The 27,086-nt window shown below is 30.3% G+C and overlaps 1 protein-coding gene across 38 annotated transcripts in view; it reads right to left on the reverse strand.

Moving 5' to 3' along the window:
• LOC134234941 (myosin-2 heavy chain-like) overlaps nucleotides 1–27,086 on the reverse strand; it is a 35,702-nt gene that overhangs the window by 2,014 nt on the left and 6,602 nt on the right. For 13 of the 38 annotated variants that reach the window (XM_062717013.1, XM_062716983.1, XM_062717016.1 and 10 more), the window contains 33 exons: nucleotides 26,210–26,314; nucleotides 25,895–25,951; nucleotides 25,542–25,646; nucleotides 25,145–25,207; nucleotides 24,802–24,906; nucleotides 24,493–24,555; nucleotides 24,150–24,254; nucleotides 23,806–23,868; nucleotides 20,805–20,909; nucleotides 20,490–20,546; nucleotides 20,137–20,241; nucleotides 19,744–19,806; nucleotides 19,401–19,505; nucleotides 19,092–19,154; nucleotides 18,749–18,853; nucleotides 18,405–18,467; nucleotides 17,790–17,897; nucleotides 17,603–17,662; nucleotides 17,425–17,487; nucleotides 15,938–16,000; nucleotides 15,697–15,720; nucleotides 8,471–8,530; nucleotides 8,191–8,295; nucleotides 7,547–7,609; nucleotides 7,202–7,264; nucleotides 7,043–7,105; nucleotides 6,278–6,373; nucleotides 5,134–5,229; nucleotides 4,985–5,047; nucleotides 4,359–4,421; nucleotides 4,170–4,253; nucleotides 2,364–2,477; nucleotides 694–807 (listed from right to left, as the gene is read on the reverse strand). In XM_062717013.1, coding sequence (XP_062572997.1) covers nucleotides 694–807; nucleotides 2,364–2,477; nucleotides 4,170–4,253; nucleotides 4,359–4,421; nucleotides 4,985–5,047; nucleotides 5,134–5,229; nucleotides 6,278–6,373; nucleotides 7,043–7,105; nucleotides 7,202–7,264; nucleotides 7,547–7,609; nucleotides 8,191–8,295; nucleotides 8,471–8,530; nucleotides 15,697–15,720; nucleotides 15,938–16,000; nucleotides 17,425–17,487; nucleotides 17,603–17,662; nucleotides 17,790–17,897; nucleotides 18,405–18,467; nucleotides 18,749–18,853; nucleotides 19,092–19,154; nucleotides 19,401–19,505; nucleotides 19,744–19,806; nucleotides 20,137–20,241; nucleotides 20,490–20,546; nucleotides 20,805–20,909; nucleotides 23,806–23,868; nucleotides 24,150–24,254; nucleotides 24,493–24,555; nucleotides 24,802–24,906; nucleotides 25,145–25,207; nucleotides 25,542–25,646; nucleotides 25,895–25,951; nucleotides 26,210–26,314 — 2,634 coding nt within the window. The remainder of the gene's footprint in view (nucleotides 1–693; nucleotides 808–2,363; nucleotides 2,478–4,169; nucleotides 4,254–4,358; nucleotides 4,422–4,984; nucleotides 5,048–5,133; nucleotides 5,230–6,277; nucleotides 6,374–7,042; nucleotides 7,106–7,201; nucleotides 7,265–7,546; nucleotides 7,610–8,190; nucleotides 8,296–8,470; nucleotides 8,531–15,696; nucleotides 15,721–15,937; nucleotides 16,001–17,424; nucleotides 17,488–17,602; nucleotides 17,663–17,789; nucleotides 17,898–18,404; nucleotides 18,468–18,748; nucleotides 18,854–19,091; nucleotides 19,155–19,400; nucleotides 19,506–19,743; nucleotides 19,807–20,136; nucleotides 20,242–20,489; nucleotides 20,547–20,804; nucleotides 20,910–23,805; nucleotides 23,869–24,149; nucleotides 24,255–24,492; nucleotides 24,556–24,801; nucleotides 24,907–25,144; nucleotides 25,208–25,541; nucleotides 25,647–25,894; nucleotides 25,952–26,209; nucleotides 26,315–27,086) is intronic. The other 25 variants (XM_062717020.1, XM_062716992.1, XM_062717012.1 and 22 more) reach the window with 23 other exon arrangements.

The following is a 27,086-nucleotide window of genomic DNA, read 5'->3' on the forward strand; positions in this document are numbered from 1 at the left end:
ATGTTTTTCTTCAAGTATTACTACGAAGTATGTTAGTGAAGCAAATATTACAAGACATATCTTCGATAACGTAGGTTTTCTTATGAATTGAATTTTATATACAAATGCTAAAAGGAAATAAAGTAAGTTCAAATTATCATTTTTTTTTTATAATATTTGAAAGTTCGATATAAAAGATGTAAATTTCATTATAGTTAACCTCAAAGGGACTCAAAATTAGTTCGCTATATCCGTAAATTCGTTATATCAGAGTTCGTTATACCCGTAAAATTTTACAAAGATTTGTTAAGAATTTTGCCGGGGACCCAGATAAACTTCGCTATATCCGTTAATTCGCTATATCTGTGTTTGTACTAAACGAGTTTTACTGTAGAGATAGTTTGCGAACTTTTTGATCACCCCTCGTACGTATCGAATATTTCATTTTACTAGTATCACTTTGTTCTCAATACACTTTTCATGATACGATGATCGTATTATCGTATTTGCTATTCGTTTTCGTTAAAAATAACATTTCATACAAAGGATAGGCTTGGTTTATCGACACAAGTTCGGTACATTACATCACAATGTTTTGCAAAGACAGAAAAAAGAATTCGACTAAAAACTATTCTTTCACTACATTACACTTTGATCGAGAGGTAAAATATATTAAATTAGTTACATATGTGTCATTGTTTGCAAAGATCTTACCAGTTTCCCTCTGTAATGCTAACTGTGTGTCTTGTAAAATTTTATAGTAATTCTGCAGATAGCTGCGAAAATCGTCTGTTTCTTTCAGACTTGCACGCAGAAGGTTGTTCTCATCTGAAATGAAGTTTAATCTTTTAGATGATGACATAAATTTCAAAGACAGATTTGTTTTGCTATTTGGGCTTTTGAAAACACCAACATCATCCATAAAATCATTGTTAACTGAAAATAAACCCATTAAGGTAGTCCGATCCTCAGGTTAATGAAATTGGCAGTTAAGTAATCAAAAATACTCATGAAAGTATCTCTGAAAAGTTATGTAAATTTATCCACAGTATTTCTTTAAAGTTAAAGATTAAAGTTAATCATATTATATAGGGAAAATTGTCAAATTATCAATATTTTTGCAGAAAAAGCAAAATGGAATATCAGGAATGCATTTTCTAATTGCAAATTGATCAACAAATATAATTTAGGTTAAAAAACGATAGGTATCCAGGCATTCAGAGAAATTGTCATGATTTTTATACTTATCTGGTATTTTTTGTCTTCTGTTTCCGTCATGTATTCTATAATACATGTGTAAAAGGCCTTTGCTATCATTGCAAGACACCAAAAATCACTTCTTATTTCATATCATGCAAATAAGCATTGGTATCTAAGGCTGGATTCAAGAAAATTTTATTTCTCTAAAACCGTATTCATTTTTTTCCTTTTATACGGTACAAATGTAAACTTTTATAAGACCTTTTCAAAGACTTCCAAAAACATTGAATCTTATTAAGATGAATAAAGTGAAAATTGTTGCATGAAAAAAATCATTTTCAAGCTTCATTTTGATGCATTTCAAATTAAATATTAATTTTTCGAGTTATCCTTCCTGACCGAGGATCGGATATCCTTAAGTCCGGAAATATAAATTTCATGTTTCAAATTTGAATGGTACTTCAACTATTTCTTTAAAGCAGAATAGCTAGGTGATATAAGCATCAACATTTTGCATTTTAATTTTTATGACCCTGGTATTAATCTTATCAGCCAATTTAGTGTTAGAAAGAATGTCAACGACTGTTAATGAATCATTAATTTTAACTCAGTTAACCTGGTCAGTGTAGCCTTCAACTGTAAAAGTCAGTGCTTCTAGCAAACATCCAATATTGATTTTCAATTCAATATATTAAGGTATATATAGTGTTATGACACGTAGTTATGAGAAAACATATTTCGACGGCAATCGTTTTCAGTTCATTCACAAATCTTGCGTACCATCATATTCAAAATGAGAATTTATTGAAGAGAACTGGCATAATTTGGCCTGAGTTGATAGGCGAGACCCAACGTTGGACCACGTCTCATCGTGTTTTAATACTAGTATTCTACAGAGTTTGTATACTGGGTATTCTGAATGAAGTTTTCGGACAAAAGTCATATAGACTGAGCTATACATTAATAAAATATGTTGAACACTTTCGTTTACTAAAGAATTTATGGCAATTGTGACATTTCTTTCCATTCAGTGATACCCCTTTAACTCTTGTATTACTAGGTTTTTATTTTTTTTAAATTACGATTCTTCCCCAATAAAAAAAGGAATAGCTTGTTCATCATTAGTTTCGTTCTAATTTGATAGCATGTTAAATATAATACTAGTATATTAAAAAGGTAATCACCTAATAGTGATTTCTTGTCTTGTTCTGCTTGATTTTTTTCCATTTCAACTCTCTGTAAAGTGGATAGTTGATACGTCATTTCCTGTTGTCTTTGAACAGCCTTTTGCATGCATTCTAAAGATATGATAAAGAAACAAAATAAACTATAACATCTCATAATTATCTAAAAATTACTTTTTCCTATACATATATAAACATGAAATTTAAATTCGAATAACTTATATTGTCAGTGCAATTCATATTTATATACTGTATACAGGGACATTTTCGCCCCCGTTTTATTTTCGCCCCTTTGGCCCTCACCTCAGGAGGGCGAATTTAAAACGGGGCGAATTTAAAAAAATCAGTATAATTTCTTAAATACGGGGCAAATTTGTTTTACAGTGTGAAAGGGCGAAAATAACACGGGGCGAAAATAACCCTGTATACAGTATGCTCATGGATGTCATTGGTTTGGCATCATTTCTGAACCATGGCAGAAATTTACAATGACTTCATTATTAGTTGCGTTATTTACTTTCAAAAGATAAAACATTTTCATTCTCACCAAAGACTACAAAACAGAAGGCCCATAGAAAACAACATTCATCCTATGCCTTTGATGTGTTGCTTTTCAGAAAAATGTCGTATGAAAGATTTGACCATACAGTTTTTACACTATTTTGTAAATTAAGGAATATTCCGCCTTAAATGTCCTATCTCAATGGATTTTCCAGGGATGGGTGTTTTATTCCTCGTTTACAGATTTGTTTCATTTGAAGTTTTTTGTCATATTCGATAGCTTTACCTTTTTCATTTTAACAATCTTACTAGAATGGTTACATACATGTACATGTATTTAAATAAGTAATAAAGATTTTTCCCAATCAAATAAGACTCTATACCAACTATTGCCAGCTTTATTTCTGAAGGCCATGCTCTTAACTAAATATGCCTCAAAAAATGACTTATCATTGTGTGTTTTACAGATTTGTATAGGAAAACAATTTGAAGTTTTTTGTCATAGGTCAAGATCAAAAGATCTTTATCCTTTTTCATTTTAACAATCTAGGCCAAATTCCAACTAGAATGGTTATCAAATGAAAGGTCTTGTACAAAAATTAAATATGTTAAGTATAAAACATGCCCTAATTCTTTAAAAGCATGTAGGTTTGCTTTTTTAAATAAGTAATAAAGATTTTTCCACAAAAATCAAATAGGACTCTATACCAAGTTATGGCCAAGGTTAAAATTTTTTTATTTTGAAGGCCATGTATCCCATGAAAGGTCTTTCAACAAAGATTACATATGTGAAGTATAAATGTCCTGGTATCTACTATTCAAAAGACCAAAGTAAAAGTTTAAAATTTTAATGTAAAATGTCAAACAAGGTCAAGGTCAAAAGGTCAAATTTGTGTGTTCTTGTCACAAGAAATAAACAAAATATGAAAGTCATAGCTCCACTAAATCAAAAGTTATGGGCAAGGTTAAAGTTTTTGCGGACAAACAGACAAACAGAGAGACAGACAGACAGACAGAGAGACAGACAGACGGAAGGACACGACAAAAAATATATACCCCCGAAACTTCGTTTACGTGGGCATAAAAACAACTCTAAATTCTCATATTCAATACTTTGATCCACAGATATGGTTCCACCATATACAAGATACATGGTTTTAAATAAACACATAACCAAGTTTTGTATGCTGTTTAGGATTAAGAAAAAAAAGAATAAATTATAAGTTTAAAAAGTGTAATCAGTAAATCTCCTATATTGTTTGCGAAAAATTTTTAAATTTAAGTACTGGATAAACAAATTCCTACCATTGGCATAGGTTTTTTCAGCTTCCTTCATCGTTAAATCGCCGTTCATCTTCATTATCCTTGTATCACGTGTATTTATTTCTCCTGTTGATACAATTATATATTGAGTATAAATAAACAGCGATCTTCTCCTTTGATCTATGTAAATTTATGAAGTTTGTAAATAAATATAACATATAACATATTTACCATTTAACTGACAAATGTGGTCTTCTAGCTGTGTCTTCTCATTTTTGATGCCCTCCAGTTCTCCTGACAATGAGAATTGATAGCAAACATGTTTATTGTTTTTCTTGAAAACAAAGAATTAACATAATAGTATATAATGATACTAAGTAATCATATTCATCTTAAATCCATTTTCAAAACTTATATTCCTTCCCTGGTGTCTTAACATTGAACTAAAACTGAAACTGATTACTCTATAGTATAATTATAAGTCAAAATTCATCTGTTAATGCAATTTAATGTTTAGAATACTTCAGTGTAGTAAGCATAATAAATATATATGTAATCATCTAACTTTTCAGACAAGCTTGTGTTTGTATACTAGTATTCTGATTTATTCTAGCGCAACTATTTCATTTCCACACACTAAAGAGCCAGCCTATTCACAAAAGTCTTTTTCTAAAACTTTGCTGCAAATATGATAACGAAAAATGCCCAACATCCTGTACTCCCGTTTAACATATTATTATTTAATTCATCAATAAACTACATGTAAACGTCATTTGATATATTTTAATCAAAAACTATAGCTGCAGTGATACAATTATACCTATGAAAATTCATTATACTAGTATTTTATAACTTACGCTTAATTCGGTTGAGTTCAGATTCCAATTTTTTATTTTCTACTTTCTTTCCTTCCAACTCATCTGCAAAAGTTATAACATTATATAAAATACATGCAAATTATTATGCTTATCTATGACTACTGGTAGGAGAATTTCAAATTACAAACTTGTTGTATGCGCAAGGATGGTCTCTAAACGCTGAATATCATCCTTAAGTTTATTTATTTGTTGATGTTGTTTTTCTATTTCCTGGGATGATTGAGCTGAAAAAAGTTAAAATGTTTAAATGAATAAAAAAAACATTTATTTTTTCAAAAAGAAGAAAATAAAGCAATGTTTATGTTAGAACATACCAACCAACTATTTTAATCTACACTTTAGTGTTGCTAAAGTTCTACTTAAAATTTACATACATGTATTCTTAAATCGGACACAAATTTGAAGTTACTATTTTCTGTATAATATCACGACTTATATATTGCAATAGCATTTCACACGAAAATATATTGAAAATCTTATTTCATCTAAAAAGTAATTGAACCTTCAAATATTTGGATGGGTTTGATTGGTAAACACATCCTAGCTTGCACTTTTACAAATTTTAATCTTATTTTTAATATTCATGAAAAGTGGCAATCTTGGTGTGTATTAATAAGAAATATTGAAACTTAAATCCAGAAAAATAATTGTATTTAGAGTAGAAATAATCGAAAGCAAAAATCCTTTTACAAGAATCGTCATTGTGTACAGAGTTTAGCAAATTGAACACACCCGTGAAACGTACACAGTTTTTGTAAACAGTGCACGAGCTCTAATATTGTTAAGGATTACGATTCACCGGGTGTGTTCAATTGTTAAAGTCTGCTTGACAAAACTTCATGGACTGACAATATACTGTATGTATGTTTCGCTTTCGAACAATTCTACTCTGAATTTTCTGGATTATAGTTTTAATAATCTAATGATACACAAGAAGATTGCCACATTTCTTAAATTTGTGAAAGTGGAAGGATGTGTCCATCAAACCCCCCAAAAATTTTAAGGTTCAATTTCTTTTTAGATGAAATTTTTAATGTATTTTCGTAAGAAATGCTATTGCAATATATATAAGTTGTGATATTATGCAGAAATTTTGAGAAGATATTAACTTCATATGTATGTCTATGCACTTTGAATGTTTAATATTTGATAATAAATTCAAGTTATAAGATATTAGATGACTACTCATGTGTCACTGATTAAGAGGATGTTTTTTCTTTCTTTCTCATTCTGATTTATACAATGTACCAAAACACTTTTAGTAAGCTTCACCTTTCAACCTTTGGAATGCTTCCTCTAGTTTTGATTTCTCTGCTTTATGTTCTTCTTTGGTAATTATCACCTCGCGTTCTGTTTGAGCAAGTTTTTCTACAACATAAGTAAAACATTTTTATATTAACATTTCCATGTTTTTATAAGATAATTCTTTGAAAGTTCATGCGTGTTAAAAATTACAACAGAATGCAAAATTGATCAAACATTTATATGCATGTTAATTTCCCGTGTCTACCATTTTGTGCCACGTCATTGGGTGACAACTTTGGACATTATTAAGGAATGCCTTCATAATTATCATCTATATGACACCACTTGTGTTATATTTACGTTTCTGATTTACAAATTATGTTAAATATATGATTGTTTGATGGAAATGACATTTACGTCATTTGAAAACATGCAATAATTTACTGTAAATGGGCTATGCCTGTAATGTCTTCAACTGTCGTTGAAGCCCCAGCAAACTTAACAAACTAAATAGTAATCTTGAACATTTTCAAACAAATTTTCTTTTTACAGTGTAAATATTCTCCTCCTTTTTTCACTTATTTAAGAAAAATACATGCATGTAGGAAAAAAAACCTCATATTATACTGTACTTTGAAAATTTTTACTAATAAAAATAATTATAATTAATGCCCCCCCCCTTTAAAAAGAAATAGTTAAAAACAAAATGAACCAAAAAAATCGAACAAACAAAATGACCAACTTTTCTTTGGAAATACCCGAACCCAGGTTTTTTATGTAATCTTTACATACCTTTCGTGTAATGGAGCTGACTTTCTACTTCTTCTTTCTCTTGTCCCATGACCTCCAAGGAAACTTTCGATAGAATCAATATGAATCACAATTAATAACGGAAGAAGAGATATCAATTAGTATTGTTAAAAGCATTTTTAAAATTAGAGTTAAGTATACCTTTGTAATGTTTTGAAGTCTTTTCTTCTTCTAAATATTTGTGAAGAATACTACCGTTGTCTGCTATAATTAGAACAATATCTTCATAATTACATTATTGTAAGGAAACGAATTTGTGATGAATACATAAATACCTATTGCTTCCACTTAAATGAATCTATTTTTAACATTATCAATATGAACCTATGTTTTAATTCTAAAGGTGAATACAACCCAGTTCTTGAGAAATCACTATGAACTTTTTTGCACTTCATTATCTTTCAAAGAATATGTCAATAAAAAAAATCGCTTGTTTGAAATACAGTAATATCGTCTCTTTTGTATTATTAATGTGACGTATCTCACCACATTGTTTTTCAGTCTGTCTTTTCAAATTTTCCATTTCTCTATTGGCTTCCTCTAGCTTTTCTAGAAATTATAATAAATTTGGGAGAAGTAAAAAAAAATTCCCTTTTCATATTAAAAAACTTTCACTTTAACTTATGGTAATCAATCAAATAATTTTTGAAGAGGTATTGAAGAAAGATAATAATCTTATTTGCATTGCATCGCTATTTACTCACTTAATTAAATTCTATACGTTAGATTTTAAAACTTGATATTGTTCAAAAACATCTTAAAAGTGTAAAATCAACAGGGACAAACATGCAAACAAGAACCAAACGTGATTTTTGAATTTTTGCCTTTTAAGGGGGCTGGGGGGCCAACAAATTAACCACAAATTAACCACCATATTTAACTAATTTTTTAAGATACAGTATCTTAAGCTGTCAACTATCATTTGGCAAAGAAAAACTTCATACATTTTAATTTAAAAATTTGATCATTTTTGTATATCTTTATATGGAGCTCTTCTTTTAAAGGAGATTGAAATAGTCTGAAAATGGCTGCCACCCCAGCCTCGTTAAATGCATTACATTAGATATATTTTATGAAAGGAGCAAAATACCCAACGTAAATGAAAATTATTATTCAAAGCATTCACGTACGTTGATAATCTTCTTCTCTTGTCCTATGATTATGTATATCCTCCTCTAACTTCTCAATTTCTTTTAATCTGACTTCTCCAATGTTCCTCTCTTGGTTAAGAGATTCTGTTCGTATTGATAATTTTAAAAATGAGTCGAAATTATAATGAAATAAATTATACATTGATGGATATAGTATATCTACTATATTTGTGAAATACTAAGAATATAAAAAAATTGTATAGATTCTTATAATCATTGTGGAACTAAAAAACGGCATATCTGTTGAGGAGATACATACCATTCATAGAATCTAGTTCTTTTTGCAGTTTCTCTATTTCAGCCTCCCTTAAACTCTCCTCTGTAAAAAAGAAATAAGAACCAGAGAATAAAAACAGAGAGATCAATTTTCTATCTCAATTTATTTTTGCGAGTTTGTGTAAAATTAAATGTGCATAAATACAGCCCTCTAGCAAATCGTAAATTACGGAAACAAGAGGCCCATGGGCCACATCGCTCACCTGAGAAGCTTTGACCATTCTGTTCTTTACCAGATTTCCCCCTTGCAATACGTAATGCATCCCCACCCTACCCCACTGATCATAATTTAGACATTTTGAAATCTACACTACCCCATATTCCTTCCATGTGCACATAAGATTCAGCTTTTCTGGCCCAGTGGTTCTTGAGATGAAGATTTTCAAAGATTTTTCCTATATATTTCTATGCAAAACTTTGATTCCCCATTGTGGCCCCGCCCTTCCCCCGGGGGTCATGATTTGAATAATATAGAATCTACACTACCCTAGGATGCTTTCACATAAGTTTCAGCTTTTCTGGTCCAGTGGTTCTTGAGAAAAAGATTTTCAAAGATTTTTCCTATATATTTCTATGTAAAACTTTGATTCCCCAATGTGGCCCCGCCCTTCCCCCCAGGGGTCATGACTTGAACAATTTAGAATCTACGTTATACCAGGATGCTTCCACATAGGTTTCAGCTTTTCTGGCCCAGTGGTTCTTGAGAAGAAGATTTTCAAAAGATTTCTTCTATTATAATATATTTCTATGTAAAAATTTGATTCCCCATTGTTGCCCCGCCCTTCCCCCGGGGGTCATGATTTGAACAATTAAGAATCAACACTATACCAGGATGCTTCCACATAGGTTTCATCTTTTCTGGCCCAGTGGATCTTGAGAAGAAGATTTTCAAAGATTTTTCTTCTATATTTCTATGTAAAACTTTGATTCCCCATTGTGACCTCGCCCTTCCCCCGGGGGTCATGATTTGAAAAATTTAGAATTTAAACTACCCTAGGATGCTACTACCCTAGGATGCTTCCACATAAGTTTCAGCTTTTCTGGCCCATTGGTTCTTGAGAAGAAGATTTTTTAATGACCCCACCCTTTTTTTGTCTTTTCTTGATTATCTCCCCTTATGAGGGGACTTGGCCCTTTATTTTAACAATTTAAATTACCCTTCACCCAAGGATGCTTTGTACCAAATTTGGTCAAATTGGTCCAGTGGTTCTTGAGAAGAAGTCGAAAATGTGAAAAGTTTACAGACGGACGGACGGACGACAAACAAAATGTGATCAGAAAATCTCACTTGAGCCTTCAGCTCAGGTGAGCTAAAAATGAAGTGGCAATACATAAAATAGTACATGTAAATAGTTGTGTAAAATGTAACGTTAACGATTGTTGCGTTTTAACTAAGCAAACTAAGAAACAGACCATTTTGTCTAAAGTCAAACATAAAATATACACAGAGAAAGACGTAATAAATTGATGTCAAAATGAGGGTAAATGTCACTTCTGTATAGCTTTATGAAAAAAATTCCATGGACTAATGCATCGGGGGGCTGTTTTGCAAAGAAACTAAGGAATGAGTACAAAACTGAATTCTACTGATTACTTTCCCATTAAAATTATATTTCAATTATACTGAGATGTTTAAAAATCTTTTTAACATAATTTTACACTAGCATTTTAAAAACAGAAAATCTAATTTTGCAAAAAGTTTACCACTAACTAAACTTCTTGGTCTTAATCGTGGGCTCTTTTGTAAAATAGGCCCCATTTGTATATCAAAAGGGGTTACTTTTGTGTTTTTACATACCTTCAGATGCCTTGGTCTTTATTTCTAAAAACAAAGACTTAATATAATTAATAAAAACATAAATATGATTAATTTTTTTATATGTTATTTTGATCTTATACAATAAAATACACACATTTAATAAACCAAAATGTCACTATGTACATGTAGTTATTTAAGCAAAATCAAGTAACACACTTCTACTGACATATTAAATGGAATGGTAGTTGAGTAAATAACGGATGTATTACAGTCCACTTACCATTTAATTGTTTTTCAGCTGTTTCCAACTTGAGAATTCTTTGTAGTAAACGGCAATTTTCAACTAAAGGAAAGTAGACAAAAATTTCATATTTTCCTTGATTGTGAAAATATATACTGAAATCTGTTTTACATCATAGGATTTTCAAACGATAAGGTATCTATTTAATTTATCCAAATGCAGTTTGGAGATGAAATTAATGAAGCAATACCTTTTCATTAAATTCAATTAGTAATGTGCAAAATTTTACTGAATCTGAAGTAAAAAGGTGGAAGTTATGTATCTATATATAGGCAGATGGGCATTCTACTGAATTTTAATCCCTTCTGGTTTCATACCAGAGAGTTAACTAGAACTGTCCAATAGGGACAAATACCCCCCGCTGGGTTTTTCAGAGAAGGTGCCAATTCAAAAATACTTTATGGATCTAGAAGTGTTCACTATTTACTTACAAAAATTTGCAGTGAAATATAATTCAAGGTAACATTTTTTTTTTATTTCTGCATTAAAGAAATATATTAAAGAAATTAAAGAAATATATTGCAATTACATGTACATGTATGTGTCATGACACTCTGCAAACTGATTGTTTAAAAAAAATCATTATACAAAATCAAATTAATCCTGATAGATCAAATCCCTTTTGAAAATAAAGAGCTGGTCATCCAGTAATGAAGTGCTTTGACAGACAATAAATTACAATTAAGAGAATTAGAGAAGAGAGATCTTTAATTCTTGTGCCTTATTCCCTGGAGATCAGATAACACACAGGCTTAACAACCTTAACAACCTCCAACACCAAACTCATTAATTTTTCTTTAACTGGATGCATGTCCAGTCATTATTCCCAAGAGACAAACGAATTTACATTATCTTCTGTGTAATGTATAAACTGTTTTAAACACTTGATGATGTTTCTTTTTTTTTTTGTTTTAATGAGTTGTTTTAAGCTGTAGTTCACATTTTATACAGATATTCTAGATTCTATGTCTCAAACCTTGTACATGAGCCCAAAATGAACAAAGTCAATTCAAATAAAAATAAAACCTGTAAAATGCAGAAAAATGGACAAATAAAGTTGAAAATTCCAGGTTCACTCATTCATATGGTGAATAATAAGTGTACAAATTTTCAGATAAATCCTTACAATAGTTTGTGAGAAACGGTCTGAACAAGACCACAAAATAAAAATGAAAAAACACCTGTAAAATTCAAAATAATCATCCAATCAAGATGAAAATATAAGGTGCACACATTCATATGGTAAATAATATGTGTATAAATTTTCAGACAAATCCTTCCAATAGTTTCTGAGTAATGGTCCGGACAAAATCTCGTCTACAGACAGACAGACAGACAGACAGACGGACAGACGGACATGGTGATTCCAATATACCCCCCCCCTAAACTTCGTTTGCGGGGGGTATAATAATTAAGAAATGTGCATGTTGTGTACAATGTTTTATAATTTAAATATTTTCATAAAAAATGAACAAATACCAGACTTATCGTTGATCGTTTTGTTCAGTTGCTCAATTTGTGCTTCGTTATCGTTCACTCTTTCTGTAATCAAGAAATATTTCTTAGAAAATTTTTGAATATGAGTACTAAGACGGATACATTTGATTTATCTGAATTCAATCATACAATCATTCATTGAATCATCAACCAATAAATACCTTGTTGTGAATGTAGCTCATTTTCCAAATCCTTTATTTTTCTTTCGTATGAAGTATATTCTAACAAAACATGAAATAATTAGTGTTGCAAGTATTTTTCATATTCATTTTAATACAATATTCAAATTTCAATGATTGTAAGTGGTTTTTTTTTTCATGTGGATGTAATCAAGAATCGTTAAATTGAAAACAGAATCTCACCAAGATTTTCTCTGTCTTGTAGATTATTCGTTTCCTGTGTCCAACTAGACATTGCATTATCATGAGGAAGACGATCCGTTTCCTGATTTGGCACATGGTAACGCATACCTGTATGTGTATTTAGAATATACTGTAAATAACTTTTATTCTCGTGCGAGAAATTTCTGAGAGTTCAGCGACTTATCTTATCTTTAAGTATTTGTAAGGAATGTTTCCTCAGTCGCGAAAATTATTCGTCGCGGATTGATTTCAAATTAATAAATTTTAAATAAAAGGTGAAGCTAATAATAGTTAAATCAATTAATCTACAATTAAAAAAAACTAAAACTATTTTATTTGAATTTCACAATGAAATAGAAATATAACGAATCATTGTCTATTTACTAGAGTATGTCAGGGACATCTGCAACAATTGGACACGTGGGATACTAGTTATTTATGCTTAACAGACTTCGAACGTTATGCAAATTATCCCACGTTTCCATCTATCGTTGATGCCCTGGTATACTTTACTAACTAGACAGTGATTTCTTAAATATATCAGTTACATTGGGTTCTCCCTGTTTACTTATATGAGTCCATTTGTAAGATGATGATGAAACAAAATTTCTCACCACTTTGTTCTTCAACCTGTCGTCTCAAATTTCCTATCTCTTCATTGGCCTCCGCAAGTTTTGCTATAAATGATATAATAAATAAGATGCAAAAGAGCTAACCATTTAGAGCTGCTCCTTGTTTTATTCTGAAGCAAATTTGAATGAATGAATAGATCAAGTTAAGAAAGAAAATATTCACAAAGAATCAGAAGCGGAAAGCATTTTTTAAAATAATTGATATTGTTAATTTTAAATAATTTTCAGTAAAATTATATAGTTTATATTTCCATAATGTCTCCGTAATAATCGGTTGGTGTTTATTTAAAAAAAATATTAATTAATATTTCAAGGCAAATACACACCATGAAGTTCCTCTTCTGTAGTTTGATGTTTCAGTAATTCCTCTTTCATCTGCTGAGCATCTTGCAGTCTTTCTTCTCCAATGATTCTTTCTTGGCTAAGACTATCTGTCAAGTAGGAACATAAGAAAACCACAATTAAGGCTTAACAGTTGAAGTGGGTATATCGAAATCAAACATATACTATATCTCTAATTGAAAAATGTCCAAAGTTTCCAACTATTGTTGATGCCCTGGCATACTCTACTAACTAGACAGTGATTCCTTAAATATATCACTATCATGGTTTTTTCTGTTTACTTATATGAGTGAAATTGTAAGATGATGATGAAACAAAATTTCTCACCACTTTGTTCTTCAACCTGTCTTTTCAAATTTTCTATCTCTTCATTGGCCTCCCCAAGTTTTGCTAAAAATAAATTTTTAATTTTTTTTTTTTTTTTGGGAATTGGATATGATTATCATCAATCTAAACAGTCCAGGTTCTAATAAGTTGCAAAAGAGCTGACTATTTAGAGTTTTAAATAATTGATATTGTTAATTTTAAATAATTTTCAGTAAAATTATATAGTTTATATTTCCATAATGTCTCCGTAATAATCTGTTGGTGTTTATTTAAAAAAATATTAATTAATATTTCAAGGCAAATACACACCATGAAGTTCCTCTTCTGTAGTTTGATGTTTCAGTAATTCCTCTTTCATCTGCTGAGCATCTTGCAGTCTTTCTTCTCCAATGATTCTTTCTTGGCTAAGACTATCTGTCAAGTAGGAACATAAGAAAACCACAATTAAGGCTTAACAGTTGAAGTGGGTATATCGAAATCAAACATATACTATATCTCTAATTGAAAAACGTCCAAAGTTTCCAACTATTGTTGATGCCCTGGCATACTCTACTAACTAGACAGTGATTCCTTAAATATATCACTATCATGGTTTTTTCTGTTTACTTATATGAGTGAAATTGTAAGATGATGATGAAACAAAATTTCTCACCACTTTGTTCTTCAACCTGTCTTTTCAAATTTTCTATCTCTTCATTGGCCTCCCCAAGTTTTGCTAAAAATAAATTTTTAATTTTTTTTTTTTTTGGGAATTGGATATGATTATCATCAATCTAAACAGTCCAGGTTCTAATAAGTTGCAAAAGAGCTGACTATTTAGAGTTGTTCCTTGTTTATTCTGGAGAAATGATAAATTTGTGTTGAATTACTGAATATATCAAGTTAAGAAAGACAATATTCACAAAGAATCAGAAGTAGAACAACACATAAAAACGTATTTAAAATTTCTTCTTTATAAATAAATTTCAGTAAAATTATGTTGTTTTATATTTCCATAAATGCAACTGTTTTAATCAGCTGGTGTTTATTCAGCAAATAAAACACACCAAGAAGTTCTTGTTCTGTACTTTGATGTTTCAGTAATTCCTCTTTCATTTGCTGAGCGTCTTTAAGTCTCTCTTCTCTAATGATTCTTCCTTGGCTGAGACTATCTGTCAAGTAGGAACATCAGAAAATCACAATTAAGGCTTATATCAAAATATATCAAAATCAAACATATATATCTCCAGTTGAAAATTATCCCACGTTTCCAACTATCGTTGATGCCCTGGCATACTCTACTTACTTGTCAGTGATTACTTAAATATATTAGTTACATGGGGATTTTTTGTTTACTTTTATGAGTCAATGTGTACGATGATGACGAAATGTACGATGATGACGAAACAAAATTTCTCACCACTTTGTTCTTCTACCCGTAGTCTCAAAGTTTCTTCATTGGCCTCCGCAAGTCTTGCTAGAAATACAAGTAACATATTTTTAAATTTTACTTTTCGAATTAGTTATGATTATCAACAATCTTAACGGTCCCGGTTCTACTAATAGGAAAAAATCTGACCAATTAGAGCTGCTCCTTGATTTATTCTGAAGAAATGTTAAATGAATGAATGGAAATATCAGTAAAATGATCATGATGTTTTAAATCTCCCATATCCCATCGTAATAATCTGCTGGTATTTATTTAGTCAATAAATATTTCAAGGCAAAAACATACCATAAAGTACTTTTTCTGTACTTTGATGTTTCAGTAATTCCTCTGTTATTTGCTGAGCGTCTTGAAGTCTTCCCTCTCCATTGATTCTTTCTTGGCTGAGACTATCTGTTACGTAGGAACATAAGAAAACCACAATTAAGGCTGAAACAGTTAAATTTGGAAACATCGAAATCAAGCATATATCATAGACACGAAAATACGTTTTAGACACTGTATTTTGGTTCTCACCATTGTCTTCTAGCACACCTTTAGGTTACTTTTTTGTTTTTACATACCTTCAGATGCCTTGGTCTTTATTTCTAAAAACAAAGACTTAATATAATTAATAAAAACATAAATATGATTAATTTTTTTATATGTTATTTTGATCTTATACAATAAAATACACACATTTAATAAACCAAAATGTCACTATGTACATGTAGTTATTTAAACAAAATCAAGTAACACACTTCTACTGACGTATTAAATGGAATGGTAGTTGAGTAAATAACGGATGTATTACAGTCCACTTACCATTTAATTGTTTTTCAGCTGTTTCCAACTTGAGAATTCTTTGTAGTAAACGGCAATTTTCATCTAAAGGAAAGTAGACAAAAATTTCATATTTTCCTTGATTGTGAAAATATATACTGAAATCTGTTTTACATCATAGGATTTTCAAACGATAAGGTATCTATTTAATTTATCCAAATGCAGTTTGGAGATGAAATTAATGAAGCAATACCTTTTCATTAAATTCAATTAGTAATGTGCAAAATTTTACTGAATCTGAAGTAAAAAGGTGGAAGTTATGTATCTATATATAGGCAGATGGGCATTCTACTGAATTTTAATCCCTTCTGGTTTCATACCAGAAAGTTAACTAGAACTGTCCAATAGGGACAAATACCCCCCGCTGGGTTTTTCAGAGAAGGTGCCAATTCAAAAATACTTTATGGATCTAGAAGTGTTCACTATTTACTTACAAAAATTTGCAGTGAAATATAATTCAAGGTAACATTTTTTTTTTATTTCTGCATTAAAGAAATATATTAAAGAAATTAAAGAAATATATTGCAATTACATGTACATGTATGTGTCATGACACTCTGCAAACTGATTGTTTAAAAAAAATCATTATACAAAATCAAATTAATCCTGATAGATCAAATCCCTTTTGAAAATAAAGAGCTGGTCATCCAGTAATGAAGTGCTTTGACAGACAATAAATTACAATTAAGAGAATTAGAGAAGAGAGATCTTTAATTCTTGTGCCTTATTCCCTGGAGATCAGATAACACACAGGCTTAACAACCTTAACAACCTCCAACACCAAACTCATTAATTTTTCTTTAACTGGATGCATGTCCAGTCATTATTCCCAAGAGACAAACGAATTTACATTATCTTCTGTGTAATGTATAAACTGTTTTAAACACTTGATGATGTTTCTTTTTTTTTGTTTTAATGAGTTGTTTTAAGCTGTAGTTCACATTTTATACAGATATTCTAGATTCTATGTCTCAAACCTTGTACATGAGCCCAAAATGAACAAAGTCAATTCAAATAAAAATAAAACCTGTAAAATGCAGAAAAATGGACAAATAAAGTTGAAAATTCCAGGTTCACTCATTCATATGGTGAATAATAAGTGTACAAATTTTCAGATAAATCCTTACAATAGTTTGTGAGAAACGGTCTGAACAAGACCACAAAATAAAAATGAAAAAACACCTGTAAAATTCAAAATAATCATCCAATCAAGATGAAAATATAAGGTGCACACATTCATATGGTAAATAATATGTGTATAAATTTTCAGACAAATCCTTCCAATAGTTTCTGAGTAATGGTCCGGACAAAATCTCGTCTACAGATAGACAGACGGACAGACGGACATGGTGATTCCAATATACCCCCCCCCCTAAACTTCGTTTGCCGGGGGTTTAATAATTAAGAAATGTGCATGTTGTGTACAATGTTTTATAATTTAAATATTTCCATAAAAAATGAACAAATACCAGACTTATCGTTGATCGTTTTGTTCAGTTGTTCAATTTGTGCTTCGTTATCGTTCACTCTTTCTGTAATCAAGAAATATTTCTTAGAAAATTTTTGAATTTGAATACTAAGAAGGAAACATTTGATTTTCTGAATTCAATCATACAATCATTCATTAAATCATCAACCAATAAATACCTTGTTGTGAATGTAGCTCATTTTTCAAATCCCTTATTTTTCTTTCGTATGAAGTAGATTCTAACAAAACATAAAATAATTAGTGTTGCAAGTTTTTTCCTTTTTCATTTCAATACAATATTCAAAAGATTGCAAGTGGTTTTTTTTCATGTGGATGTTATCAAGAATCTTTGAAACAGAACCTCACCAAGATCTTCTCTGTCTTGTAAATTATTCGTTTCCTGTGTCCAACTAGACATTGCATTATCATGAGGAAGACGATCCGTTTCCTGATTTGGCACATGGTAACGCATACCTGTATGTGTATTTAGAATATACTGTAAACTAACTTTTATTCTCGTGCGAGAAATTTCTGAGAGTTCAGCGACTTATCTTATCTTTAAGTATTTGTAAGGAATGTTTCCTCAGTCGCGAAAATTATTCGTCGCGGATTGATTTCAAATTAATAAATTTTAAATAAAAGGTGAAGCTAATAATAGTTAAATCAATTAATCTACAATTAAAAAAAACTAAAACTATTTTATTTGAATTTCACAATGAAATAGAAATATAACGAATCATTGTCTATTTACTAGAGTATGTCAGGGACATCTGCAACAATTGGACACGTGGGATACTAGTTATTTATGCTTAACAGACTTCGAACGTTATGCAAATTATCCCACGTTTCCATCTATCGTTGATGCCCTGGTATACTTTACTAACTAGACAGTGATTTCTTAAATATATCAGTTACATTGGGTTCTCCCTGTTTACTTATATGAGTCCATTTGTAAGATGATGATGAAACAAAATTTCTCACCACTTTGTTCTTCAACCTGTCGTCTCAAATTTCCTATCTCTTCATTGGCCTCCGCAAGTTTTGCTATAAATGATATAATAAATAAGATGCAAAAGAGCTAACCATTTAGAGCTGCTCCTTGTTTTATTCTGAAGCAAATTTGAATGAATGAATAGATCAAGTTAAGAAAGAAAATATTCACAAAGAATCAGAAGCGGAAAGCATTTTTTAAAATAATTGATATTGTTAATTTTAAATAATTTTCAGTAAAATTATATAGTTTATATTTCCATAATGTCTCCGTAATAATCGGTTGGTGTTTATTTAAAAAAAATATTAATTAATATTTCAAGGCAAATACACACCATGAAGTTCCTCTTCTGTAGTTTGATGTTTCAGTAATTCCTCTTTCATCTGCTGAGCATCTTGCAGTCTTTCTTCTCCAATGATTCTTTCTTGGCTAAGACTATCTGTCAAGTAGGAACATAAGAAAACCACAATTAAGGCTTAACAGTTGAAGTGGGTATATCGAAATCAAACATATACTATATCTCTAATTGAAAAATGTCCAAAGTTTCCAACTATTGTTGATGCCCTGGCATACTCTACTAACTAGACAGTGATTCCTTAAATATATCACTATCATGGTTTTTTCTGTTTACTTATATGAGTGAAATTGTAAGATGATGATGAAACAAAATTTCTCACCACTTTGTTCTTCAACCTGTCTTTTCAAATTTTCTATCTCTTCATTGGCCTCCCCAAGTTTTGCTAAAAATAAATTTTTAATTTTTTTTTTTTTTTTGGGAATTGGATATGATTATCATCAATCTAAACAGTCCAGGTTCTAATAAGTTGCAAAAGAGCTGACTATTTAGAGTTTTAAATAATTGATATTGTTAATTTTAAATAATTTTCAGTAAAATTATATAGTTTATATTTCCATAATGTCTCCGTAATAATCGGTTGGTGTTTATTTAAAAAAATATTAATTAATATTTCAAGGCAAATACACACCATGAAGTTCCTCTTCTGTAGTTTGATGTTTCAGTAATTCCTCTTTCATCTGCTGAGCATCTTGCAGTCTTTCTTCTCCAATGATTCTTTCTTGGCTAAGACTATCTGTCAAGTAGGAACATAAGAAAACCACAATTAAGGCTTAACAGTTGAAGTGGGTATATCGAAATCAAACATATACTATATCTCTAATTGAAAAACGTCCAAAGTTTCCAACTATTGTTGATGCCCTGGCATACTCTACTAACTAGACAGTGATTCCTTAAATATATCACTATCATGGTTTTTTCTGTTTACTTATATGAGTGAAATTGTAAGATGATGATGAAACAAAATTTCTCACCACTTTGTTCTTCAACCTGTCTTTTCAAATTTTCTATCTCTTCATTGGCCTCCCCAAGTTTTGCTAAAAATAAATTTTTAATTTTTTTTTTTTTGGGAATTGGATATGATTATCATCAATCTAAACAGTCCAGGTTCTAATAAGTTGCAAAAGAGCTGACTATTTAGAGTTGTTCCTTGTTTATTCTGGAGAAATGATAAATTTGTGTTGAATTACTGAATATATCAAGTTAAGAAAGACAATATTCACAAAGAATCAGAAGTAGAACAACACATAAAAACGTATTTAAAATTTCTTCTTTATAAATAAATTTCAGTAAAATTATGTTGTTTTATATTTCCATAAATGCAACTGTTTTAATCAGCTGGTGTTTATTCAGCAAATAAAACACACCAAGAAGTTCTTGTTCTGTACTTTGATGTTTCAGTAATTCCTCTTTCATTTGCTGAGCGTCTTTAAGTCTCTCTTCTCTAATGATTCTTCCTTGGCTGAGACTATCTGTCAAGTAGGAACATCAGAAAATCACAATTAAGGCTTATATCAAAATATATCAAAATCAAACATATATATCTCCAGTTGAAAATTATCCCACGTTTCCAACTATCGTTGATGCCCTGGCATACTCTACTTACTTGTCAGTGATTACTTAAATATATTAGTTACATGGGGATTTTTTGTTTACTTTTATGAGTCAATGTGTACGATGATGACGAAATGTACGATGATGACGAAACAAAATTTCTCACCACTTTGTTCTTCTACCCGTAGTCTCAAAGTTTCTTCATTGGCCTCCGCAAGTCTTGCTAGAAATACAAGTAACATATTTTTAAATTTTACTTTTCGAATTAGTTATGATTATCAACAATCTTAACGGTCCCGGTTCTACTAATAGGAAAAAATCTGACCAATTAGAGCTGCTCCTTGATTTATTCTGAAGAAATGTTAAATGAATGAATGGAAATATCAGTAAAATGATCATGATGTTTTAAATCTCCCATATCCCATCGTAATAATCTGCTGGTATTTATTTAGTCAATAAATATTTCAAGGCAAAAACATACCATAAAGTACTTTTTCTGTACTTTGATGTTTCAGTAATTCCTCTGTTATTTGCTGAGCGTCTTGAAGTCTTCCCTCTCCATTGATTCTTTCTTGGCTGAGACTATCTGTTACGTAGGAACATAAGAAAACCACAATTAAGGCTGAAACAGTTAAATTTGGAAACATCGAAATCAAGCATATATCATAGACACGAAAATACGTTTTAGACACTGTATTTTGGTTCTCACCATTGTCTTCTAGCACACCTTTAGGTTACTTTTTTGTTTTTACATACCTTCAGATGCCTTGGTCTTTATTTCTAAAAACAAAGACTTAATATAATTAATAAAAACATAAATATGATTAATTTTTTTATATGTTATTTTGATCTTATACAATAAAATACACACATTTAATAAACCAAAATGTCACTATGTACATGTAGTTATTTAAACAAAATCAAGTAACACACTTCTACTGACGTATTAAATGGAATGGTAGTTGAGTAAATAACGGATGTATTACAGTCCACTTACCATTTAATTGTTTTTCAGCTGTTTCCAACTTGAGAATTCTTTGTAGTAAACGGCAATTTTCATCTAAAGGAAAGTAGACAAAAATTTCATATTTTCCTTGATTGTGAAAATATATACTGAAATCTGTTTTACATCATAGGATTTTCAAACGATAAGGTATCTATTTAATTTATCCAAATGCAGTTTGGAGATGAAATTAATGAAGCAATACCTTTTCATTAAATTCAATTAGTAATGTGCAAAATTTTACTGAATCTGAAGTAAAAAGGTGGAAGTTATGTATCTATATATAGGCAGATGGGCATTCTACTGAATTTTAATCCCTTCTGGTTTCATACCAGAAAGTTAACTAGAACTGTCCAATAGGGACAAATACCCCCCGCTGGGTTTTTCAGAGAAGGTGCCAATTCAAAAATACTTTATGGATCTAGAAGTGTTCACTATTTACTTACAAAAATTTGCAGTGAAATATAATTCAAGGTAACATATTTTTTTTTATTTCTGCATTAAAGAAATATATTAAAGAAATTAAAGAAATATATTGCAATTACATGTACATGTATGTGTCATGACACTCTGCAAACTGATTGTTTAAAAAAAATCATTATACAAAATCAAATTAATCCTGATAGATCAAATCCCTTTTGAAAATAAAGAGCTGGTCATCCAGTAATGAAGTGCTTTGACAGACAATAAATTACAATTAAGAGAATTAGAGAAGAGAGATCTTTAATTCTTGTGCCTTATTCCCTGGAGATCAGATAACACACAGGCTTAACAACCTTAACAACCTCCAACACCAAACTCATTAATTTTTCTTTAACTGGATGCATGTCCAGTCATTATTCCCAAGAGACAAACGAATTTACATTATCTTCTGTGTAATGTATAAACTGTTTTAAACACTTGATGATGTTTCTTTTTTTTTGTTTTAATGAGTTGTTTTAAGCTGTAGTTCACATTTTATACAGATATTCTAGATTCTATGTCTCAAACCTTGTACATGAGCCCAAAATGAACAAAGTCAATTCAAATAAAAATAAAACCTGTAAAATGCAGAAAAATGGACAAATAAAGTTGAAAATTCCAGGTTCACTCATTCATATGGTGAATAATAAGTGTACAAATTTTCAGATAAATCCTTACAATAGTTTGTGAGAAACGGTCTGAACAAGACCACAAAATAAAAATGAAAAAACACCTGTAAAATTCAAAATAATCATCCAATCAAGATGAAAATATAAGGTGCACACATTCATATGGTAAATAATATGTGTATAAATTTTCAGACAAATCCTTCCAATAGTTTCTGAGTAATGGTCCGGACAAAATCTCGTCTACAGATAGACAGACGGACAGACGGACATGGTGATTCCAATATACCCCCCCCCCTAAACTTCGTTTGCCGGGGGTTTAATAATTAAGAAATGTGCATGTTGTGTACAATGTTTTATAATTTAAATATTTCCATAAAAAATGAACAAATACCAGACTTATCGTTGATCGTTTTGTTCAGTTGTTCAATTTGTGCTTCGTTATCGTTCACTCTTTCTGTAATCAAGAAATATTTCTTAGAAAATTTTTGAATATGAGTACTAAGACGGATACATTTGATTTATCTGAATTCAATCATACAATCATTCATTGAATCATCAACCAATAAATACCTTGTTGTGAATGTAGCTCATTTTCCAAATCCTTTATTTTTCTTTCGTATGAAGTATATTCTAACAAAACATGAAATAATTAGTGTTGCAAGTATTTTTCATATTCATTTTAATACAATATTCAAATTTCAATGATTGTAAGTGGGTTTTTTTTTTTCATGTGGATGTAATCAAGAATCGTTAAATTGAAAACAGAATCTGACCAAGATTTTCTCTGTCTTGTAGATTATTCGTTTCCTGTGTCCAACTAGACATTGCATTATCATGAGGAAGACGATCCGTTTCCTGATTTGGCACATGGTAACGCATACCTGTATGTGTATTTAGAATATACTGTAAACTAACTTTTATTCTCGTGCGAGAAATTTCTGAGAGTTCAGCGACTTATCTTATCTTTAAGTATTTGTAAGGAATGTTTCCTCAGTCGCGAAAATTATTCGTCGCGGATTGATTTCAAATTAATAAATTTTAAATAAAAGGTGAAGCTAATAATAGTTAAATCAATTAATCTACAATTAAAAAAAACTAAAACTATTTTATTTGAATTTCACAATGAAATAGAAATATAACGAATCATTGTCTATTTACTAGAGTATGTCAGGGACATCTGCAACAATTGGACACGTGGGATACTAGTTATTTATGCTTAACAGACTTCGAACGTTATGCAAATTATCCCACGTTTCCATCTATCGTTGATGCCCTGGTATACTTTACTAACTAGACAGTGATTTCTTAAACATATCAGTTACATTGGGTTCTCCCTGTTTACTTATATGAGTCCATTTGTAAGATGATGATGAAACAAAATTTCTCACCACTTTGTTCTTCAACCTGTCGTCTCAAATTTCCTATCTCTTCATTGGCCTCCGCAAGTTTTGCTATAAATGATATAATAAATAAGATGCAAAAGAGCTAACCATTTAGAGCTGCTCCTTGTTTTATTCTGAAGCAAATTTGAATGAATGAATAGATCAAGTTAAGAAAGAAAATATTCACAAAGAATCAGAAGCGGAAAGCATTTTTTAAAATAATTGATATTGTTAATTTTAAATAATTTTCAGTAAAATTATATAGTTTATATTTCCATAATGTCTCCGTAATAATCGGTTGGTGTTTATTTAAAAAAAATATTAATTAATATTTCAAGGCAAATACACACCATGAAGTTCCTCTTCTGTAGTTTGATGTTTCAGTAATTCCTCTTTCATCTGCTGAGCATCTTGCAGTCTTTCTTCTCCAATGATTCTTTCTTGGCTAAGACTATCTGTCAAGTAGGAACATAAGAAAACCACAATTAAGGCTTAACAGTTGAAGTGGGTATATCGAAATCAAACATATACTATATCTCTAATTGAAAAATGTCCAAAGTTTCCAACTATTGTTGATGCCCTGGCATACTCTACTAACTAGACAGTGATTCCTTAAATATATCACTATCATGGTTTTTTCTGTTTACTTATATGAGTGAAATTGTAAGATGATGATGAAACAAAATTTCTCACCACTTTGTTCTTCAACCTGTCTTTTCAAATTTTCTATCTCTTCATTGGCCTCCCCAAGTTTTGCTAAAAATAAATTTTTAATTTTTTTTTTTTTTTTGGGAATTGGATATGATTATCATCAATCTAAACAGTCCAGGTTCTAATAAGTTGCAAAAGAGCTGACTATTTAGAGTTTTAAATAATTGATATTGTTAATTTTAAATAATTTTCAGTAAAATTATATAGTTTATATTTCCATAATGTCTCCGTAATAATCGGTTGGTGTTTATTTAAAAAAATATTAATTAATATTTCAAGGCAAATACACACCATGAAGTTCCTCTTCTGTAGTTTGATGTTTCAGTAATTCCTCTTTCATCTGCTGAGCATCTTGCAGTCTTTCTTCTCCAATGATTCTTTCTTGGCTAAGACTATCTGTCAAGTAGGAACATAAGAAAACCACAATTAAGGCTTAACAGTTGAAGTGGGTATATCGAAATCAAACATATACTATATCTCTAATTGAAAAACGTCCAAAGTTTCCAACTATTGTTGATGCCCTGGCATACTCTACTAACTAGACAGTGATTCCTTAAATATATCACTATCATGGTTTTTTCTGTTTACTTATATGAGTGAAATTGTAAGATGATGATGAAACAAAATTTCTCACCACTTTGTTCTTCAACCTGTCTTTTCAAATTTTCTATCTCTTCATTGGCCTCCCCAAGTTTTGCTAAAAATAAATTTTTAATTTTTTTTTTTTTTTTTGGGAATTGGATATGATTATCATCAATCTAAACAGTCCAGGTTCTAATAAGTTGCAAAAGAGCTGACTATTTAGAGTTGTTCCTTGTTTATTCTGGAGAAATGATAAATTTGTGTTGAATTACTGAATATATCAAGTTAAGAAAGACAATATTCACAAAGAATCAGAAGTAGAACAACACATAAAAACGTATTTAAAATTTCTTCTTTATAAATAAATTTCAGTAAAATTATGTTGTTTTATATTTCCATAAATGCAACTGTTTTAATCAGCTGGTGTTTATTCAGCAAATAAAACACACCAAGAAGTTCTTGTTCTGTACTTTGATGTTTCAGTAATTCCTCTTTCATTTGCTGAGCGTCTTTAAGTCTCTCTTCTCTAATGATTCTTCCTTGGCTGAGACTATCTGTCAAGTAGGAACATCAGAAAATCACAATTAAGGCTTATATCAAAATATATCAAAATCAAACATATATATCTCCAGTTGAAAATTATCCCACGTTTCCAACTATCGTTGATGCCCTGGCATACTCTACTTACTTGTCAGTGATTACTTAAATATATTAGTTACATGGGGATTTTTTGTTTACTTTTATGAGTCAATGTGTACGATGATGACGAAATGTACGATGATGACGAAACAAAATTTCTCACCACTTTGTTCTTCTACCCGTAGTCTCAAAGTTTCTTCATTGGCCTCCGCAAGTCTTGCTAGAAATACAAGTAACATATTTTTAAATTTTACTTTTCGAATTAGTTATGATTATCAACAATCTTAACGGTCCCGGTTCTACTAATAGGAAAAAATCTGACCAATTAGAGCTGCTCCTTGATTTATTCTGAAGAAATGTTAAATGAATGAATGGAAATATCAGTAAAATGATCATGATGTTTTAAATCTCCCATATCCCATCGTAATAATCTGCTGGTATTTATTTAGTCAATAAATATTTCAAGGCAAAAACATACCATAAAGTACTTTTTCTGTACTTTGATGTTTCAGTAATTCCTCTGTTATTTGCTGAGCGTCTTGAAGTCTTCCCTCTCCATTGATTCTTTCTTGGCTGAGACTATCTGTTACGTAGGAACATAAGAAAACCACAATTAAGGCTGAAACAGTTAAATTTGGAAACATCGAAATCAAGCATATATCATAGACACGAAAATACGTTTTAGACACTGTATTTTGGTTCTCACCATTGTCTTCTAGCACACCTTTAGGTTACTTTTTTGTTTTTACATACCTTCAGATGCCTTGGTCTTTATTTCTAAAAACAAAGACTTAATATAATTAATAAAAACATAAATATGATTAATTTTTTTATATGTTATTTTGATCTTATACAATAAAATACACACATTTAATAAACCAAAATGTCACTATGTACATGTAGTTATTTAAACAAAATCAAGTAACACACTTCTACTGACGTATTAAATGGAATGGTAGTTGAGTAAATAACGGATGTATTACAGTCCACTTACCATTTAATTGTTTTTCAGCTGTTTCCAACTTGAGAATTCTTTGTAGTAAACGGCAATTTTCATCTAAAGGAAAGTAGACAAAAATTTCATATTTTCCTTGATTGTGAAATATATACTGAAATCTGTTTTACATCATAGGATTTTCAAACGATAAGGTATCTATTTAATTTATCCAAATGCAGTTTGGAGATGAAATTAATGAAGCAATACCTTTTCATTAAATTCAATTAGTAATGTGCAAAATTTTACTGAATCTGAAGTAAAAAGGTGGAAGTTATGTATCTATATATAGGCAGATGGGCATTCTACTGAATTTTAATCCCTTCTGGTTTCATACCAGAAAGTTAACTAGAACTGTCCA

The sequence above is a fragment of the Saccostrea cucullata genome, unplaced genomic scaffold (genome assembly GCF_032062105.1).
Source record: "Saccostrea cucullata isolate Sc308-1 unplaced genomic scaffold, CSIRO_AGI_Scuc_v1 ctg617, whole genome shotgun sequence".
Taxonomy (NCBI): domain Eukaryota; kingdom Metazoa; phylum Mollusca; class Bivalvia; order Ostreida; family Ostreidae; genus Saccostrea; species Saccostrea cuccullata.